Here is an 18,829-nt window from a genome sequence, read left to right on the forward strand (position 1 = left end):
CATTTTTATTGATCACCTTTCTGGGTGCTTATAGAATCTTTTTGTTAAGATCAAATGTTTAATCACCAGTGGAAAATGTTTATTCACCAATGGCTCCCACTAAGCCTAAAACAATCAGATATTGTTTTCTTAATTGAATGGTGAGAGTCAAGTTAAATACTGTATACATCTCTACTGAGAATTAGCAGCTCTTCTAGGCAGAGCTGCTCACTCTGCAACAACATTATTTTATCTGAAGATGCCACCATAGGTACACAGAAGAGTGTGTCAAAAGCATGCCTGATATGACAAATTGGATGCCAAATAAAAACCATACTTGGGATTGGACCTGAAATTTTAAGTGCAGCATAATATTTTTGAGTATTGTTAGTAGTGGTAATAATAATAATAACAATAATAATAGTTATTATCATTATTATTTATTTACAAAGCACTTATATTGTACTCAATGCACTGATAAATGCAATGATGTGACAATTTCCTTAGCATCAAGGATAAATGCATAGAGATCATGTATATACTTATTATCATTAATTTTCTGTGTTCATATTGTCTAGGTGTGGCTATAGCCATACCATGCCAGTTAGACCTAACCTGTCCGATCCTGCTGAAGTCTGTAGGATTGAATGATGATAATCTCATCTATGTGGTTCTTTTTAGGAGTAAACAAAAAAAAAAGGAAAGTTAATTTTATTTAGTAGATCTTATTTGTTTGTTTTTTTACTATGTTTTTGAAGGTTTTCTTCTCTATTTTGTATGTTTTGTAGGGTGACCGAGGTCCTCAAGGCCCACCTGGCCCACCTGGTGAAGATGGGGACAGGGTAAAACAATTTAACCATGTCCTTTTTATCTCTTGACTTATCTATCCTTATTTGTTCATTAGACAGATTATACTGTTCATTTTCTAAGTCTAGTGATTTTTAAATAGCTGTGTGAGCTCTGGCACTTTTACATTTTATTTGCTCTTTATTCCACAATGCTGACTCCCCAGTTACCAATGTTATGTTAATATTTTAGCAACAATCTTTCTGATTTTCCATCTGTATTGACTTCTTATGTAACACCTAGGCATAATAATGCAATGGACCTGTCCCTTTATATAAAGGAAATAGAACTAGGTATTTGCTGACCAATCATAGGGTGATGCACACTCAGGATGTCATAAAGGTAGGAAGTGTGGCAGCTGTCATCACAAGTAGCACAGGGAGACATATAGAGAAACAAGAAGAGGGACAACACCTGCTATGACCAATAAACACAAGCTGCAAGAAGAAAATGCCTAGTAAGCTACAAAAAATCCAAGCTTTTTCGATATAAAATTACCCTTACCTATTCTGCCAATGTCAGACATCACACTGCACAGTACTGCCTCTCCTTTCATAAGAAAACTAGAGAAAATTCTTACTGCAAACAATTAGTTTGTTCAACATGCCTTACCTTTCATATAGTCCAGAATACTTTTTAATGCAGGTAAGCCCATACAACATGCTAAATGACTTCATTATTATGTATCAGAAGCAAATGTGGCCTAGAATAAATGGATAATATTAAGTTATTTATAATAAGTAGGATAGTCTACTTGTTCACAGTGTTTTTTGCCACCTTACATAATAAAGCTTTTGTATATTTACATATTTAATCCATTATCTTATAAGACTACAAAGGACCTTGACTTCCTGTTTTAGGCTTGAATGTATTTTTAATAAGATGGAGTTGTTAATCTAATGCCAAACCTATGAGTCATTGTCAGAGAGCTGAGCCAATGCCAGTATAGCCCTCAGGGTCTTTTTACCATACAAATATATAACTTTTCACTAACACATTTTACCTCTATTCAGTCATCAATGAGAAAAATATCACCAACCAAGGTTTGGACCCACGCCAAGGCCTCTTTTTCAACATTAGTGATATTCTCCTAACTGATGTCTGAATAAAGACAACAATTTCCTTCTAAAAGTGTGTTTTTGAACATTTTTTTATGTTTGAATTATGGAAGATGCCATCACTCTGGATCACTACAGAACCCTGATGACATTAGGCACTAACCCATATGGTGTGCGACTGATTATTTATATGATTGGACCATACATGATGCACCACCACACCCAGGTAGATGTACTGCTGGTGCAGTTTCAGTTACTTTAAAGTGATTGTAAACAATCACCTTGCAAAACAACCCATTCAGTTTAAAATAGAAATAAAAAGCAAACATTTGTGTATATAAAAAACATTGTAAATACCTTTTTTATCACATTACCCCTGTTCTCAGCTACATAAGAGCTGGGGGAGGAGAAGCAGCAGTACACTGATCTTCTCAGAGAAATGTTGTGCTAAGGGGCATGTCTGATCATTGGAAGAGAGCAGGCTGAGTTCCCAGCATTGATAGAGAACTGACCACAGTGTGTTCTCCTGCTTAGTGTGGTCGTTTTTTATTAGAAAAGCAGTGGGACTGGCAGGAATATAAGGGATTTTAAACATAGGAACTGATATGAAGAGAACAGGATACCTTTTCACACAAGTATATGATACAGCATTCACATATCAGGAATATGAAATGTTGGGTTTACATATTCTTTAATGCAGGTTATAAGCTTCTTTAAAGGGCCCGTAAGATTGTGAATAACAATAAAAAGCAGAAGTTAACCCACATGCAAGGTGAATAAGGTACATGTGCTATCCAAACAAAATATATAAACTGCATTCACATAAAGAATATCTTGCCAGCCAATGACAAAAAAACAAGATTTCACATTAGTCATCTGTTTTAAAACCTGCATGGCTGAAAAGGTGTATGGTTAATGATTCCTGTCTACAAGTGTGTGCAGTCAGTGTTTAGTCATCAGTGTGTTAATTTCAGAAAACAGTCCCATCCATTATGATTATCCATGATGCCAGTTTTTCAGATCTTCATGAAATCCGAAATGGAGTTTTTATTAAAATGTCATGTAAGAAGGGCATTACCAAACAACATTATTGGTTTGAGTGGAAAATTACCTCTAACTTGATATGACTAAAGGAAACACAGCTTCCAATGTCTTGCAATCGACCCAAAGTCTGGGCAAAGGTCCCATTTTCTCTGGCCACAAAGGGCATTTTGGGCACTTCATGTCATTGAAGCAGCATAGAGCCTATTGATCCTGTCTGTTAAACCTGGAATGAAATGGGATGATTGGTAAAGAAAGAAACATGGCTGCCTTTGTGTCTATATTATTGTCTATTTATAGATTTACAAACTATAGACAAAAACAGTTTAAATACTTAACCATAGACACTTTTAAATAGCCAAAAATGGAAATATATATTTATACAGTGAGGATGAGAAATTATCTATACAGATAACAATATGTAATCTCTTCCCATCCAGTCAGCACATTAACAGTTTCTAGACTTGCTTCTTAAATTAGCCTTTTCTATCCATCTTGGAAAAGGTTATATACTACAACATATATTTTACAATTTGACAAACACAGGCATTCATCGCTTGTCCTGCTTTTACGTGCTGTGTGTTTAAATAACAGTAGAAACAGCTTTTTCTTTTGTGTAACAGGGAGAAGATGGAGAGGTTGGACCCAGAGGGTTGCCCGGTGAACCTGTGAGTGACACATTAATCTGTTTTACACAGAACTCTTACTTTATAGCTTCACATTTTCACAACTAACTTGGTGTAACATGCAGCAGTGTTTCTAATGGGGGAATCATTCAAACCTCTATTTTAACCCTTACATTGTCAGAGGGCTCACTGTTATGCTTAAAACAGCAGTGTAAAGAACATATGAAAATATATGACCTATTAGCCCCAATCAACCAGTACCCTTAATTTGGTTAAGAGTACACAGAAAACCCAAAGGTAACTTTTAAATGGTTGCTGGAGGTTACTGTGCTTTGTATATTGGTCTTTTTATTCTTAGATAAGCCATTGTGTCTCCTGGAGAAATTTGTTTCCATTAACACTTTGAACTATTCAATGTTATCACAACAGATGGGAATAAAGAGAGATAAGATTTTGGGATACAATTTTGCAATATCTAAGCTTCAAGTGATTTGAAAAAAAATCATAAATATGTGTTGTTTAATGGTTACTTTGCTTAAAAATCATCCCTTTGTTATATCTGTTAGGCCGGTCATACACGGAGCAAATTTCTATCCTAAAAAACCATGGAAATTAGCTTGATTCTCCCATCAACACAGACAGTGTTGATGCAGAAATATCTACTGCCAGGCCATTGTCTTCTCCCGGCGGGGACGGCGCCCCCTCCCCCCTTCCCGCTGGGAGAAACCAGTGATTATTGCTAGCGGTTATAGCAGCCTCTAGCGAAAATTCCAAGAAAATCTGGCAGGCTGGTTTCCCAAGTTGATCGATCGATCATTTTGGTACATTCAGCCTGCCCATACATGGTTTGAATCTTGGCAACCAGCCTGGAATCAAACCGTGTATGACCTGCCTTGGTGGTTTTATATGAATTCAGCACTCTATTGGCAATAGGTAGCCAGCTTAATTTCTTGAATGAACAGTTATTTTGTGAATTCAAATATACCAAGCTGACGATTAGGTATCAAAAATATCAACAACATTCCTCTATCAGTGTGTTAGGGAGGGTGGATATTCCCTGATGTTATGAAATTTGTGCTGTTTTTTCATCCAAGACGTCCAACCTGATAGAACAGGTTGATAAAATAGTGATTTTTACAGTGATCTGGCCCTGCTAGTCAGAGGCTAAGCAGACAAACAAGTTTAGCTCAGGCTGAGGCTGTTTAGAATACGTTTTGTATTAGAGACGTTTTGGAAACAACAGTTTTTTTTGTGGTCTCTGACAAAACCTGTTTAAAGCAGAGATCCACACAAAAAGGAAAGTTCTACTTCAACTACCCCCCCCCTCGTTTGCCAATTTTGACATGACATATTTTTTAGGGGGGGGGGGATACCTAGTTTTGACATGTACCTGCTCCCACGCCTAGGCAATCTGAGTGGAAAGTCTCCTCTCCTCCTCCCTCCTTGCACTCATTCGGGACATGTCACAGGTCCCTGATGACCGCCGGATCATTCAGGACTAGCACCTGGCTGTGAAGCTGCATGCTGTCACAGCTGGGTACCCACTGTTGAAATGCCAGCGCTGGGGAAAGAAGCGATGGCTCAGTGAGCACATCACTGGATTGTGGGACAGGTGAGTGTGTTTATTAAAAGTTAGCAGCTACACTTTATGTAGCTGCCAACTTTTACTAAACATAGAAACAACTGGGGCTCCTCTTTAAATACATAAACCCAGACATTCTGTAACTTTTTCAGAAATGTGCCTGTTTTTATTGACCCGATAAAAGATAAACCTTTTTTATTTTGAGTTTTAGAGAGCTGGCACAGTGTTTTGAACTTTTTTCAACCTCTTCTGTTTGTGTAGAGTGTGGACAGAAGATTGCCCTCTTGAACACAATAGGAAAATCTACTCTTATACAGAATGTATGCAGGAAGGGAAAGTGAATTATTTTGTATGGCTTTGAAATCACTTTACTCCAGCAAAGTGCCTGGAGTATTTAATGATGTATTTAACCTAGTTGCCTTCACCTAAACTAAAGGATGATTCCCTTTGAAAAGTGTATACTTTGTTAGGAAAACAATCTCCTCTAATTTTGTAAATTAGGCCCATAGAATGAAACAGTCCCACATTTGTTGCTGAGGCTCTGTGTTATTTATTTATTCAGTGTGTTCTGAAGACCTAACTATGTACAAGGAACTTCTGTTCTTTCTGCATTCCTATTTTGGCATGTGGCTATATCCCATTGTTCTCATACTTAAAAAAATTATGAAATGAAAGATACATTTAGGCTGCCATTGTTAACCTTTCCTTTCAAAAAAGTGCCTTGCAGTAATATTGATAGTTGCCTTTAACAGTTTCTAAATCAATGACCTGAAACAAGTATACATATTAAATGCTCTGACTTTTGTCTAAGCTATCACTTGCTGTATGCTTGATCTAGGCCTATAATCAGCAGTATAAAAGTCGGGCACAGCCAGATAACTATCATTTTCAGATGAAGACCAGCTATGTTCCTGTATCCCTTTTGTGATAGGTTTTCTTAAAAAGTGGTAGGAAATGAAAAACATTGACTTTATGAAGTTAGTGTAAAAAAGGAGCTTCAGTCACTTGTGCAAAAATCATAGCTACTGATTTTTAATAAACAGACACTCACCTGTCCATGAATCCAGCGCTGTCCTCACCTGAGCCAGTTCTTTACCGATCCTCGGGTCACCAACGTGACATGCTAACTATGGGCAGCAGACTGTGAATCTTTATGGCTTTACAACCAGCTTCCCACTGTACAATATGCTGCATTTTGTGGGAAGGCCCTGAAGCCTTCTAGGACATGTGGCCTGTCCCAGAAGGTTGTGGGCAGAGAAGGGGTTTGGGGGAGAAAGAGCAGAACTACCCCTTTTGGGTGGATTTTCGCTTTAACTTTCATTATGCTATGGATTGAAGAAACATTCACCAGCAGAGGGCAGAATTGGTAACAGTTAGTTAACTTTTCCCCCTTAAGTTTCAGCAGGCTTCTTATTATTGCCATATTTACAGGCAGATTTGTTTAGCAGTTCCCATTATGTAATGTGTTGCAGATCAGTTTGTGCTATTTTTTTGACTGTGCTGCACAAGAGAAAAACCTTTTAAATGTGGATTTTGGTAAGTTATCTAACTCTTTAAAGTTAAAAAAAGGTAATGCCTCATCATACGAAAGAGAAAGAAAAAAAAATCCTCAGTTTTTTCCGGTTATTTTCAAAGGTATATTTTCATCATATGAATGACAGCAGTTGCTTTTATATCTTCAGATCCACTTCAAGAGATTTGACAGTAAAATTATTAAAAAACATTTTAGGCTTGTGCAGACAGCTAGATATTTTCAATAGGTATATCAAAGCTTTCCTGACAAACTGATTAAAAAAATGTGGAGTCTAGTCATTTATGTTCACTGAGAACACCCGTGGTTGTCAGCGTGTAACAAAAACAGTGAAAGATATCCCTGAAGGATGAATACTTGACAGAGAAGATCAGAAGTACATAATCTATTGGTTAGGACCCCAAAATTAGGTCTTTTTGTTCTTTTAGATTTTATTGGGAGCCATATCTCTTGGGGTTCCTCAATAATGGCAGGCTGACAGTTGAAGCTCCAATATAAAGATCACACTAAAACTGCATCAAGCCATTTTATAAAATATCCTGCAATGAAATGCACAGATGTTTGCAAGTTTACATACATGCGAAAGGGAAGATTCTGACTCCAAATAGCTAATGCTAATGACTATGACATTTTTCATAGGGCAAGCATGTTTTTTTTTCTCTGAAAAAAGAAATAAAAATCAGAGTATACATTCTATGTATTGGCCTTTGCAGTTAACTCTCTATGTGAGTCATTACATTGGATTAAGGGAAACCTGGAATGTATTTCTACAACTAGTGGTTGACTTTTTACTTACTGCATCTATGACCATGAACAGGCATGCAGATTAAAAAGGCACAGTGATAATAGAACTCCTCATCTGCATATTTGTTCTAGGCCTGTGTTTCAGAAAGGATTAACTATTGGCTACTACATATTCATAACAATCATAACAACAATTCAAACAGCACGCATTTTCAGAAGGAGACATCATCAATGGCAGCCAGTATATTATCTCATTACAGGGTTCTTTTGAACCAATGATTAATGAGAAGGGAGTCTTAGAACTTAGTACATGTATCCCTATGATAAAGTTTGCAAAACTGACTACATTTGATGTATTTATGGAAAAAGTTCACTGAATATTACTTTTTTTCTTTCAGGGTGAACGAGGATTGTTGGGTCCAAGAGGTCCCCCTGGCCCTCCAGGACAACATGTACGTAAATGGTTATTAACATGGTTTTACATTGAAAATCATTTTTAACTATTGTAGTATTCATTGATAAAGTCAGAAGTAAGTTGATACTGGAGTCATGAAACGTTTTGAAGGCAAAGTATAGCTACTTAAATTGTATTCATAGGTAGACTGAAAGTTATTAAAGCGCTTGACAGAGAGTGGCAACAGATAAGAAGTTTTGGGAGGGATAAATAAGTATTTCTGAAGCATTATGATGAAGTGTTCAAGGTTAAAGTCCTGTTAGTGTCCAACCCTAAAAGGATTATATTGCAGTAGCTATATTGGAAAATTCTGATGATGTAGACTGTAACAGATGTGGTATTTTGTGTTGGAAAGTGGTCCAATTTCAAGATTTAGAGCAGTAGTTCCAAACTTTTTTGTTACTTTCTTACCCCTTGGTAACCCATATACATAAACTATACTCTCAAATAGTTCAGTACTATCCTAAAATTGCCAGAATCATGTCCACATATATACAATCAATATTTTATTGACACCACCATAGACATATCCACAAATATACATGCAATATTGTATTGACATCACCATAAACACTTCCACAGATATAAAAGGTGTACCCACATTAATAGGGGAAGCACTGCGGAATACTTTTCTTTATATCTGTACTGGTCAATACTGGAGTGCAGCAAATATAGCTAAGGCCCATTTCCTTTGCTCACTTTTCCTCCTCTACCTTCTCTGCACCCTCAATCATTAATTTGTGCTTGTCCCCTATTTTTCTGCTCCACTCCCTCCTTCTTCATTCTTCTCCACCCTCATCTCTTCTTCTTTCTCTATGATCCTCTGATACAGTGATCAAATTGCCAGGAAAACAACATTACATGTTTGTCACCCTTCCTATCACCTTGCTGTGTACTCATTATGAACAGTAGCAGCCCTGTTGGAATTCCATTCACCACTCAGTGATCCAGACTGTCATGTCTATGCGATATGCATTGTCATGGTGCAAGTGGGCTGGCCACCTACATCCTAATAACCAAAGATCACTCGGCTTCTCCTGCTCAAACCCACCAAGGCCTTTGCTGCCTAGTCTCACTTAGCGACCAATCTATATTTGTCCATACTGCCTTTACTCAATTTTTAATGTGTACCCCAGAATTTCTTGGTGCATACCCCAGGTTGGGAACACTTGATATAGAGAAACTGGAGGTTGCTTTGAACATATGAGTTCAGAGATAAGGCTAGGTAAAGGGGGATATCAAGGATAGCTTGTGACATGGCTACTGTTAGTAATATATACAGTTGAAGGGATGTCTGCTTGCAAATCGATGGTGAAGGAGGAAACATAATCAGCTCACCTTTTATGTTCCTAAACTTAGGGTACCCTTCAGAAGTCCAGAAAGAAGTGGCTGGCAAATACTAGCCAGAGTAATAGTAGATAGAGGGGTGTGGAAGGTAATCCATACCCCTACAATTAGGGTACAATTAAGGCACAGTTAGGGTAGCTTTTAAAATATTGGTCTGATAATATGTAACTGTACTGAAAGGCCATAAAAAATTATGAATTATTACAGTCTATTGTGCATTAAAGCCTACATTTTTACATTTGTTTTCAATAGAGTTGTTAGGAGTTACAATTTCTCCTGGTTTTCTCATTTCTTTTCATAACCCCATTAGGAGATTTTCCCTAACATTCTATTTCTGGGATACCTATGCAAGTAGGTAAGAAATGGAGGATGGATTTGTCATCAGGACAGGAAGACACAGGAAGCAATAAAAACATTGTCACACGTTCTAAATATTCCCAAATCTATGAAAATGTTTTTTTTTATTGTCTCTGTTCCTATTGGAAAGATTTCCTTTAACTTCCTGTTCTGACAGGAAGTGAGGGGAAATCTTCCTAATACTGACACAGAAGAAAATAAAAGAATGACAGAGACTCCAAAAATGTCCTACTCTATCTAAGATTAAATGATTTTCTTGTTTTGGACTTTGAATATCTAAGTTTACACCCAACAGTTCTTTGAATGCTGTGCTATGTAAACATTATCGTGAAAAATACATTATTTTAAAAAAATCTGCCTGGAGACTATCCTCACAGGAAGGAGTAGTCATTGCCTTCAAATGTATGTAAACTGTACAGTTACATATTCATGTATCTTTTATTTAACAGGGTGTTGCTGGTGTAGATGGACCCCCAGGACCCAAAGGTAACCTGGTAAGTATTGTATTGTACCTCCTTTTTTTTACATAAGGTAACTCGCATATTTGTAATAAAGCAAACTGTGTATTTATGATGTATATTGTCTAGACCAGGGATTCCCAAACTATGGCCATGCAGTTGTTCAGGAACTACAATTCCCATCATACCTAGCCATGTATGTGAATGTCAGAGTTTTACAATGCCTCATGAGATGTGTAGTTCTACAACAGCTGCAGGGCCGTAGTTTGGAAATCCCTGGTCTAGACAAACAGATGGAGGTAGCTGGATAGCTTTATTAGTAATTAACATTTTGGGCCTAATCTTGACACTCCTACTGTAATATACAATAGAACTGTGCACATGCAATGTTTATTGTGACAACTTTAATGTGGCAAGAGGTGTCCATAGAAGAGATAACCATACTGCCAAACAGCTTTAGCATGCTGTAGGAACCTCTCCTGGGCTTTGAAATAGGTGAAATATCAAAATATATCTCCAGTGTAAAGTATGGCAAAAATAATAAATTTTGACTTTAAAAACATCGAGGTTGATTTACTAAAGGGGTAGAGGAAATTGACTTAGCAAAGGGTTCACTTCAATTATGTGCAAGCAAAAATACATTTTTTCATTGTCTTTGTACAGGATTGGGTATGCAAAGTTACATTGATTTTTCCTATTTGCTAAGTTGAGTAAACATTCTCTACTGCTTTAGTAAAGCAACACAATTGAATCAGACCGGTGTGAAGGAGATGCATTATGTGTTATTCTAAGCCATGGTCTGCAGTTTTAGTGTAGCTCACAGACAGACTGTATTTGAACGATGCAACGTTAAAGCTGGCCTGGTCCTGACCATTCAAAGCACAGGAAAATAATATGCAGTAAGGGGTTATATTTGCAAATTTGCTTGATATCATGTTTTTTAAAAGTACATTTATCTTTTTAAGCTTCAATAATAAATCAGTCTAGTCTTTGGATTTAATGTGGTTTATTGTATTCCTCTTATTACTCTTTACTAAACATTCTTGAATCAAGAGCTGTTGTAAAAGCAATTTAATAATAAGTCCAGTTGTAAAATAATACAATTTTTATAACTTAGTCCTGGGCAGCAACTGTATGCTCAAAGCTGTCTAAAAGTAGCTGTACAGGACTTATCTATATCCTCTACATGAAAATTGCCATTTTACATTTTGCAAACAAGATACCATAAATACACTGACACAAATGTAGAGTTTTATCTATGTAAAAAAAAGACCCCATCCCATTTACGGTGGTACTTAAATTAATTGCATGAATTAAAAATGTCAGGATTGGTCACCACAGAAACAAAAACAACTTTAGGAAAACCCATTCATATACCTAAAATTTCAATATAATACTAAATTAAATAAAGTGGACCATCCTAATGGACTTGCTGTAGTTGAACTGAATACCTCTCAGTTCAATCATTTGTTAAATAATCAGCTGTCATAGTAAAGTGGGAGATTAAACTGTAGCATCATCTGGAGCTTAATTTTGTCTAATTTTAGGAGTTATTTTCCTGCTCTTAAGGACATTATGCTGTGCTTTTAATACAGATACCGTGATTTTTATGTGGGTTAAACCAGTTGAGTGCTTTCATAAAAAGCATGTTCCATCACAATCTAGCTTTTATTTTCTACAGTTAAATGCAACATGATTATACTTGTTAATTAAATTGCTTTACATACATCTGCCCTTCATTATTCTTCTTTGATGTCCTTAGAGTGTCTGCCCTTTGTGTGTACCTAATGTGGTGCTGTTATGAAAATTACTATATTTATTGTTTGTATGTCTTTGTTATATTACATGGTTGTAATGTTATAATTTTGTCTTTGCCTTTGAACTTACAATCTTATCTATGCCTCTTGCAGCTCAAAATAATCCTGCTGTGAGAGAAACATGGAAGCTGACATTGCAGAGTCCTGCTTCTTAAAATGTTAGTTGCTTGGCTCACATACTGATCTTCTAGATTTAGTATTTGAATTATTGACCTTGAACAAGTATGCTCATCAGTATATCTGCCTTTTTATGATTTTCTTGTATCTGCATACTTGTTCTAAGATCCAGAATTACTAAAAGTAATTGATCTGCCGAACAGCCAACCAGCTAGTATTTTGGAAACGAGGTCTGCAACAGCAAACTCCATATTTCTCTTATAACAGGTTTACTTTAGCTTTTTTAAAACATGCTTAAAATGTTCTAATTTGCTTGATCCACAGACAAAAGAGATTATTTTATCCCTCAACATATTCTCCTCTCACCCCCCCCCCCCTATCCTCACCTATGTTCCACATTTCATCTCATCCTCTCCTTTTTGCTCTTCTGCCCTCTTTCCCTCTTCACTCCTGGCCCCTACCCTCCTCTATTCTTAATTTCTCTTAGATTTCTTCCTCTCCTTACGTGTGTTCTTCTCTCCTGTCCTCTCCTCCCCCTCCTTTCTTTTCCACTGTTCACCCCTCTATTCTTCTCCTCATCTTTCCATTGCCCTCTCCCACCTCCTATCTTTCCCTTTCCACTTCTAAGTTGCAAATATTTTCCACCCTTCAGCAAGTTGGGTCAATGGCTAATGGCTATATGTAAACAGAAAAGTATCTCACTAACAACAGTGTTTTTATGCATTTGTTATTGCAAGTTACCCTCTACATGGTCCTATTCTGCTTGAATATTGCAATACATGCAAAAAATTGTTGAATTGTTGGCTACAATTGCATCAGCAAAGACCTTCTTATGAACCTTTTTAGGTTTGACAAGATTGTTGCATATATGTGAACTTTATTTCCAACTTCAGGGCATTTAAATAGATATTTCAGTACATATGGAGAAACATATTGAGTCATACAATCTCTTCCTAAAGCTTCCCTGCTATTGGGGGGGGGGGGGGCATCATTTCTGCTACTCTGTCTTAATTCCAGGGCATTATGTGAATCCTGATGCTTGGTTTTCCTTTGATGTTTTTTTTTATAATTATATATTATATACTATAATATATATATATATATTATATTATATACTCTTATGGCTTTGGAGCATTTTATAGAAAAGAGCCTGGATGTTACCAGCAAAATCTTTAATACTGTCATTGGATGGACTTTAAGGCAAGAAATAAAACTTTTGTCCACCTATCCTAACAAAGTCCGTGAAAACCTTGCACATGATACAAGGGTACAAAAAAGGAAGACTAGTGTCTACCAAAAAGATCACTACAAGGGACACTGCGGTTGAATAGAAAAACAGCTTTATTTAAAACTCACATCATATATAGAAAAAAATAATTCAGTATAATGACTTTCACCACACCTCTATATATATATATATATATATATAAAAAGACAACGTTATCTGAAGGTGGGAATAGCAACTGTTCATGCAGTCATCCATACACTCAATCATACAGCAATTAGCTGGAGCAGTATTTCTATGGCATTGATATCATTTTCTTCCTTCATGGATGAAGCTCACAAATTCCTGTCATAGGATATAATACAGATAAGATCAGGCCTCACAGTAGTTTGCTAAGAAAGAGCTGCGAGTCGGATGGAATAGCAGGGATGTTTGTGTGGAACTCCTAGTAAACTTGACAAAAGTCTGGCAAAAGTGGATATAAAAACAAATGTATGTAGTAATCTTCTGTCAAAGCTGGGGTTCCTATGAATGTGGCGGAAATGAACCGGTCAGTCCAGGTGCTATATGTGTGACAGTAAGCAGAGCTGGGTTTGCATTTGAGGATAGTGGGCTGGGAGGATTTCTCACCAGCTCTCCATGTACGTTTACCGGTTCCCTCGCTTTCTATGTCCATCAGCACTGTCCGTGCGACATGAGGTAAGGCAGGTCCCATTCAGGGTTTGTTACACTTCCGCCATATCTTCTGCGCATGTCCTAGTTGCTATTCCCAGTTTGCCGTCATGTGCGTGATTATGACACGCTCACGCGTTTCGTTAGCCAATCAGCGCTAACTTTCTCCTTTTTTTTAAAAGATGTGGTGAAAGTCATTATACTGAATTTATATTTTTGATATATGATGTGAGTTATAAATAAAGCTGTTTTTCTATTCAACCGCAGTGTCCCTTGTAGTAACTTTCTTGGTAAACATTAGTCTTCCTTTTTTGTATGTTTGGTTTTTGGTCACGAGGGCTGCACCATAGAATTGACTGTAGTTTTCAGTCTACAGGTGAATGGTTGATACAGCTGTGACAGAGATTTACTAACTGATGTCGCTTTACTATTTGCAGTTGATCCGAGATTACCTTTTCGATTAATGAACATGATACAAGGGTGTATTTTAATGTTACCAAAGCTGTGCACGGATGTTTTACTGCAAATAATAGCTTACAAAGGATCCCTTATATTAAAAAAAATATAGTAAAGGAATCTAAAGACTTGGTTAACAACAGAATATAAGCTCTAAAGATGGGTTTTCTGGTGTCTAAGAAACCCAAAAAATAGATATAATTTATACATTACTCCAAAATGTACCTTATTATCTGGGATGTTAGATAATAATAAGCATCTTTCTACATTTGCAAGGCTTAAGGAGGATAGCAATACATTTATACACAACCGTAAAAAACTGTTGGTTCAAAATGCAATTTCACTATATTTTAAATACTCCTATTAACACATAAATCTAACATTATTTAGAATGGCTATATTGTTGAACACTGGTTATGTTTATGAATGCTGTGAACAAAGAATTTAGAGATGAAAATCTAAATTGACTAATTAAAAGATCAATTTTTTCATCAATATTTCTTAACTAATTGCAGGACTGTTTCTGCCATTCTGTGTTTTTCTAATGATTTATAAATGGTTGACTTAGTACTTTTCTGCCTAAATTATTTTTATGGATGAATACTTTTTGCTATAAAAGTATCTCATCATGCCTTAAAACAAAATGTACATCTTCATTAAACTATTTATAACTTCCCTGTTTTTCTTTAGGGTCCTCAAGGAGAACCTGGCCCAGCTGGTCAACAAGGAATTGCAGGGCCTCAGGTGAGTGTAATATAAGTAGAGTTGATGGTATTACCTGAGCGATTATTATTGAATCTGTCACAATACAAGTATGCCAATACTTGTATGCAAATTTTCAAAAATATTAGGTGAAATACTGCATAATATTCGAAAAGCACCTTCTGGGAATAAATTTAATTACTCCATTATGTAATTACACATCCAGCCACATTAAGCAGGCCTTGTTCTAATTTGTTTTGAAAGTTTTTCAACAATATTTCATACATTATCAGACCCTGTTCAAACTTAAAGTGGTTGTAAAGACTGGACATTTTTTATATTAATGCATTACCTGCTTTAGGGAAAAAAAAATCCCTATATTTGTACCGCTCTCTCAACTACCTTTACTTACCTGAGTCTGATCCAGTGCTGTGCCCACCTGAGTGGCTCTTTCTTTTCTCTCTGTGCACAGAGGCAGCAGTGGAAGCCATTGGTTCCTGCTGTCAATCAAATTCTGTGAGCAGAGATCGAGGGGGGGGGCAAACCGTGCTGTCTGTGTCTATGGATGCAGGCAGAATGGCATTGGAGTGAGCCCGCAGGTGGGCCCCCAAAGGACGCAAATTCCTATGGGAGCACACTGAGAAGAGATAGAGTCAAAAGCGCCAACAAAGGGCCCCGAGAAAAGGGCCTCTTTATGCAAAACCATTGCACAGTGGATGTAATGTAACATTTTTTTTTTTAACTGAAGCTTTACAATTACTTTAAGCCTGAACTAGAGGCATATATTAGGAGACACAAATAATATATTCCTATAATAAATTATACATCATTAAATGTATTTATTTTAACATGCAAGCATTCTAAGTACCTGAATTTGACTTGGCATTGGACTTTTGTAGTCTACAGTACAGTCTGTACGCAGAGCTTAGAAAGGTGGATGGAGAAGAAGCACAAAGAGACAAGCAGGTGTTCTGCAGTGCAAGCATTCTGATAGGAGAGATGGTGTGCAGCTTCTCCTTTTACTGTCCAGTCACAGGGTGGGGGTGAGGAGTGACCTTTAATTAAGTGAAAGTCAAAATGCAGCAAAGAAAGAACAGGTCCTCTGCCCTATTATATGTACTTTGCTGTGTGGCAGAGCTAAGGAAATCACAGGAATGGGCACATGGAGATACAAATGTTTTGGCCAGTAAAACAGCTATCATTTACAGTATGTATTTAATCTGTGTATTTAGCTGTTTCTCTAGAGTGTAGCTTTACTATTATTAATATATTCCATATAGTTTGCATACTTTATTACTTTTAGGTAGAGATGTAACTAGGAGGAGGTTTGTGCAAGGAGATACCAGGACTCCTTACTGTTACTAAACCTTTTTGGTTGCATCTTCTTTTTAAAGGAGACAAAATGTGACCTTCTTATGCTGAGAAAGCTTTGTGTTCAGCTTCAGGAAAAGAAGGCTTCTGCTTCAGGAAGCTTTAGAGGTTTGCATGGTAGCAAATTAGGAAATAACAAACTAAAACACAACCATTTTACTAACCTGGTCAAGTACATTTTTTCTTTAACCCATTAATTTTTTAATTTTAATAATTCAATATGGCAAAAAAGAATGTGAGTAGTGCAGTAATCCACAGCACCTAGCAACAGAAAACTGAAATTTGGTTGATTTCAATTACTGCGATGCACATCATTAATGTTCTTTGGGATAAAACTGTATTTTATCTTAAAGAAAACATCAATATCTGGATATAGATCAGAGGCGTAACTAGAACCTTCAGGGCCCTGATGCAAGAAACCATGAAGGGCCCCCCAGACCCCTGGCCGGGGCCCTTACCTTCAAGCCCAGGGCTCTTCCCACTAATCCTGGGGCTCTTTACACTTGTTGCATGGCCTTTTATTACGGTCCCGCAGCAGGATTCTTTCACAAGTTCTGCAGTGGGCCCCCTTCCTGCAATCTTGTGGGCCCCCTTCCTGCAATCGTGGGGCCTCCCCACAGTGGTGCAATGCCAGGGTCCGGTTTCAAGTGTGACCTTTGCGATCCTGGAAGTTCACCCACTGGTTTGCTACCGGGCCCCCTGGAGCATGGGGCCCGGTAGCGATTGCAACCCCTGCAACCCCTGTAGTTACGCCTCTGATATAGATAACATTCAAACAAATAACAATTTACCATATCAGAGTGCAGACCTTAAAGATTAACAGTCATTTTTAACAGCCGTATATTGGTTAATATATGTATTTATGCAGAACAATAAAATATGTCAGCATATGCAAAGTTTTGAAATAGGATTTATTTCAGTAATTGAATAATGAGTGCTAATGAAATGTTTCCGTGTGGAGACAAATATATAAAACAAATTTCATTACTTAGAGAGCACCTTCCCAGTGTGGAGACCTCTAGAGTAAGTGTGAGAATAATGAGGGTTTGTACAGCTGACTTCTGGCTGCCGAGTGTGGCTTCAGGAATGCGGCACAGTGTGGCTATGTTATGAAGTGCAGGTTTGTTCTCAGCTTAAAGTGATGAATGAGATCCTGATATATAATGTTTTCTTTCTTTGCAGGGTCTTCCTGGTCCACAAGGCCCCATTGGTCCCCCTGGTGACAAGGTAGGGTCAAAGCCTGGTCTGTTTGTCTAAAATGGCAAACCAAACATTAAGACATGAACGGAAATCATTTTTACTTATATTCATTAACAGATGTGGAGAAAATATACATTACTAAGCTCTAACGAGCAGGGCCCTCTGATTCCTCCTGTATTGAATTGTACTGTAACTGTATTGTCTTCCCCACACTGTAAAGTGCTGCGCAAACTGTTGGCACTATATAAATCCTGTATAATAATAATAATAATAATAATTACATAATATTATATACACAAAACATAAATACATGCTATTGATGCTGTCAACGCATTAGTTCATTCACTAATACTATAGTGCAATCTACAAAAGGGATTGTGTTTCTTGTTCTTTAGAACAATTGTCTGGAAATATGTATAATGGGTAGATGTAGAATGGACCTAATTCATATTATATCACAAACTGTATGCAAACATGGAATATTAACCAATACAATCAACCAATACTATCAAATAGAGGTAAAAAAAATTGGAGCTTTATGGGACCTTAAAAACATATTATATGTAAAAAGGTTTTTTTAAGGATAAGAATGAAGGAAAGCACAGCATAGGCTCTGTGTTTGCAAATACATTTAAATATAAACTTGTCCATAGTTCCACCAACATGATGAACGTAACATACAACTTGCCTATTATATCTAGATGTACTTGCTTAAAAATAGTTCACATAAATTATATTATTTATTTTATGCATGTGAAATTTTGTTTCTAAGGGACTGATCAATCATTTATTTAATCACCCCTTTCCACCCTGGAATCCTTTTAAACAGATCAGAGCACCCAGGGGGCGTGAATTACTTGCAATCATGTGACCACTGTCACAGAAGTTGGTCCAGCTGACTCCTGATCTGTATCTCTGACCAAGCTTTGTCTATGACAGTTCAGTCTTTGTGCTAAGAGAGCACAGTGAGCACTTAAGAGCATAAACAATGGCCACCCAGCAATACATATGTGCAGCGTGTGAGCATTAAAGTCCACCCTTTTGCCACAGCACATATGTGTTGGGCGGTCGTGAAAGGGGTAAGAAATCAATGTTTTGTAAACAAATATTTTTGGGTTAATGACCATGTGCCAGTTGGCACACATATAAAAATGTTAAATGTTTTTAGCATGGCAAAACACCTCTGTAGTTAATAAAGGGTTATTGTTTTAACCCAAAAGGAGAAAGCTATCCCAAGTCAAAACTT

General features: G+C 37.0%; 1 protein-coding gene across 1 annotated transcript in view; it reads left to right on the top strand.

Annotated features, from left to right (window-relative positions):
* Positions 1-18,829, top strand: part of COL11A1 (collagen type XI alpha 1 chain) — a 289,607-nt gene that overhangs the window by 163,088 nt on the left and 107,690 nt on the right. Inside the window, exons 19-24 of the mRNA XM_082266549.1 lie at positions 768-821; positions 3,548-3,592; positions 7,806-7,859; positions 10,015-10,059; positions 15,001-15,054; positions 17,566-17,610. Of these exons, the coding sequence (XP_082122675.1) occupies positions 768-821; positions 3,548-3,592; positions 7,806-7,859; positions 10,015-10,059; positions 15,001-15,054; positions 17,566-17,610 (297 nt within the window). The remainder of the gene's footprint in view (positions 1-767; positions 822-3,547; positions 3,593-7,805; positions 7,860-10,014; positions 10,060-15,000; positions 15,055-17,565; positions 17,611-18,829) is intronic.

Source organism: Pelophylax lessonae (assembly GCF_965119305.1).
Source record: "Pelophylax lessonae genome assembly, chromosome: 8".
NCBI classification, from domain to species: domain Eukaryota; kingdom Metazoa; phylum Chordata; class Amphibia; order Anura; family Ranidae; genus Pelophylax; species Pelophylax lessonae.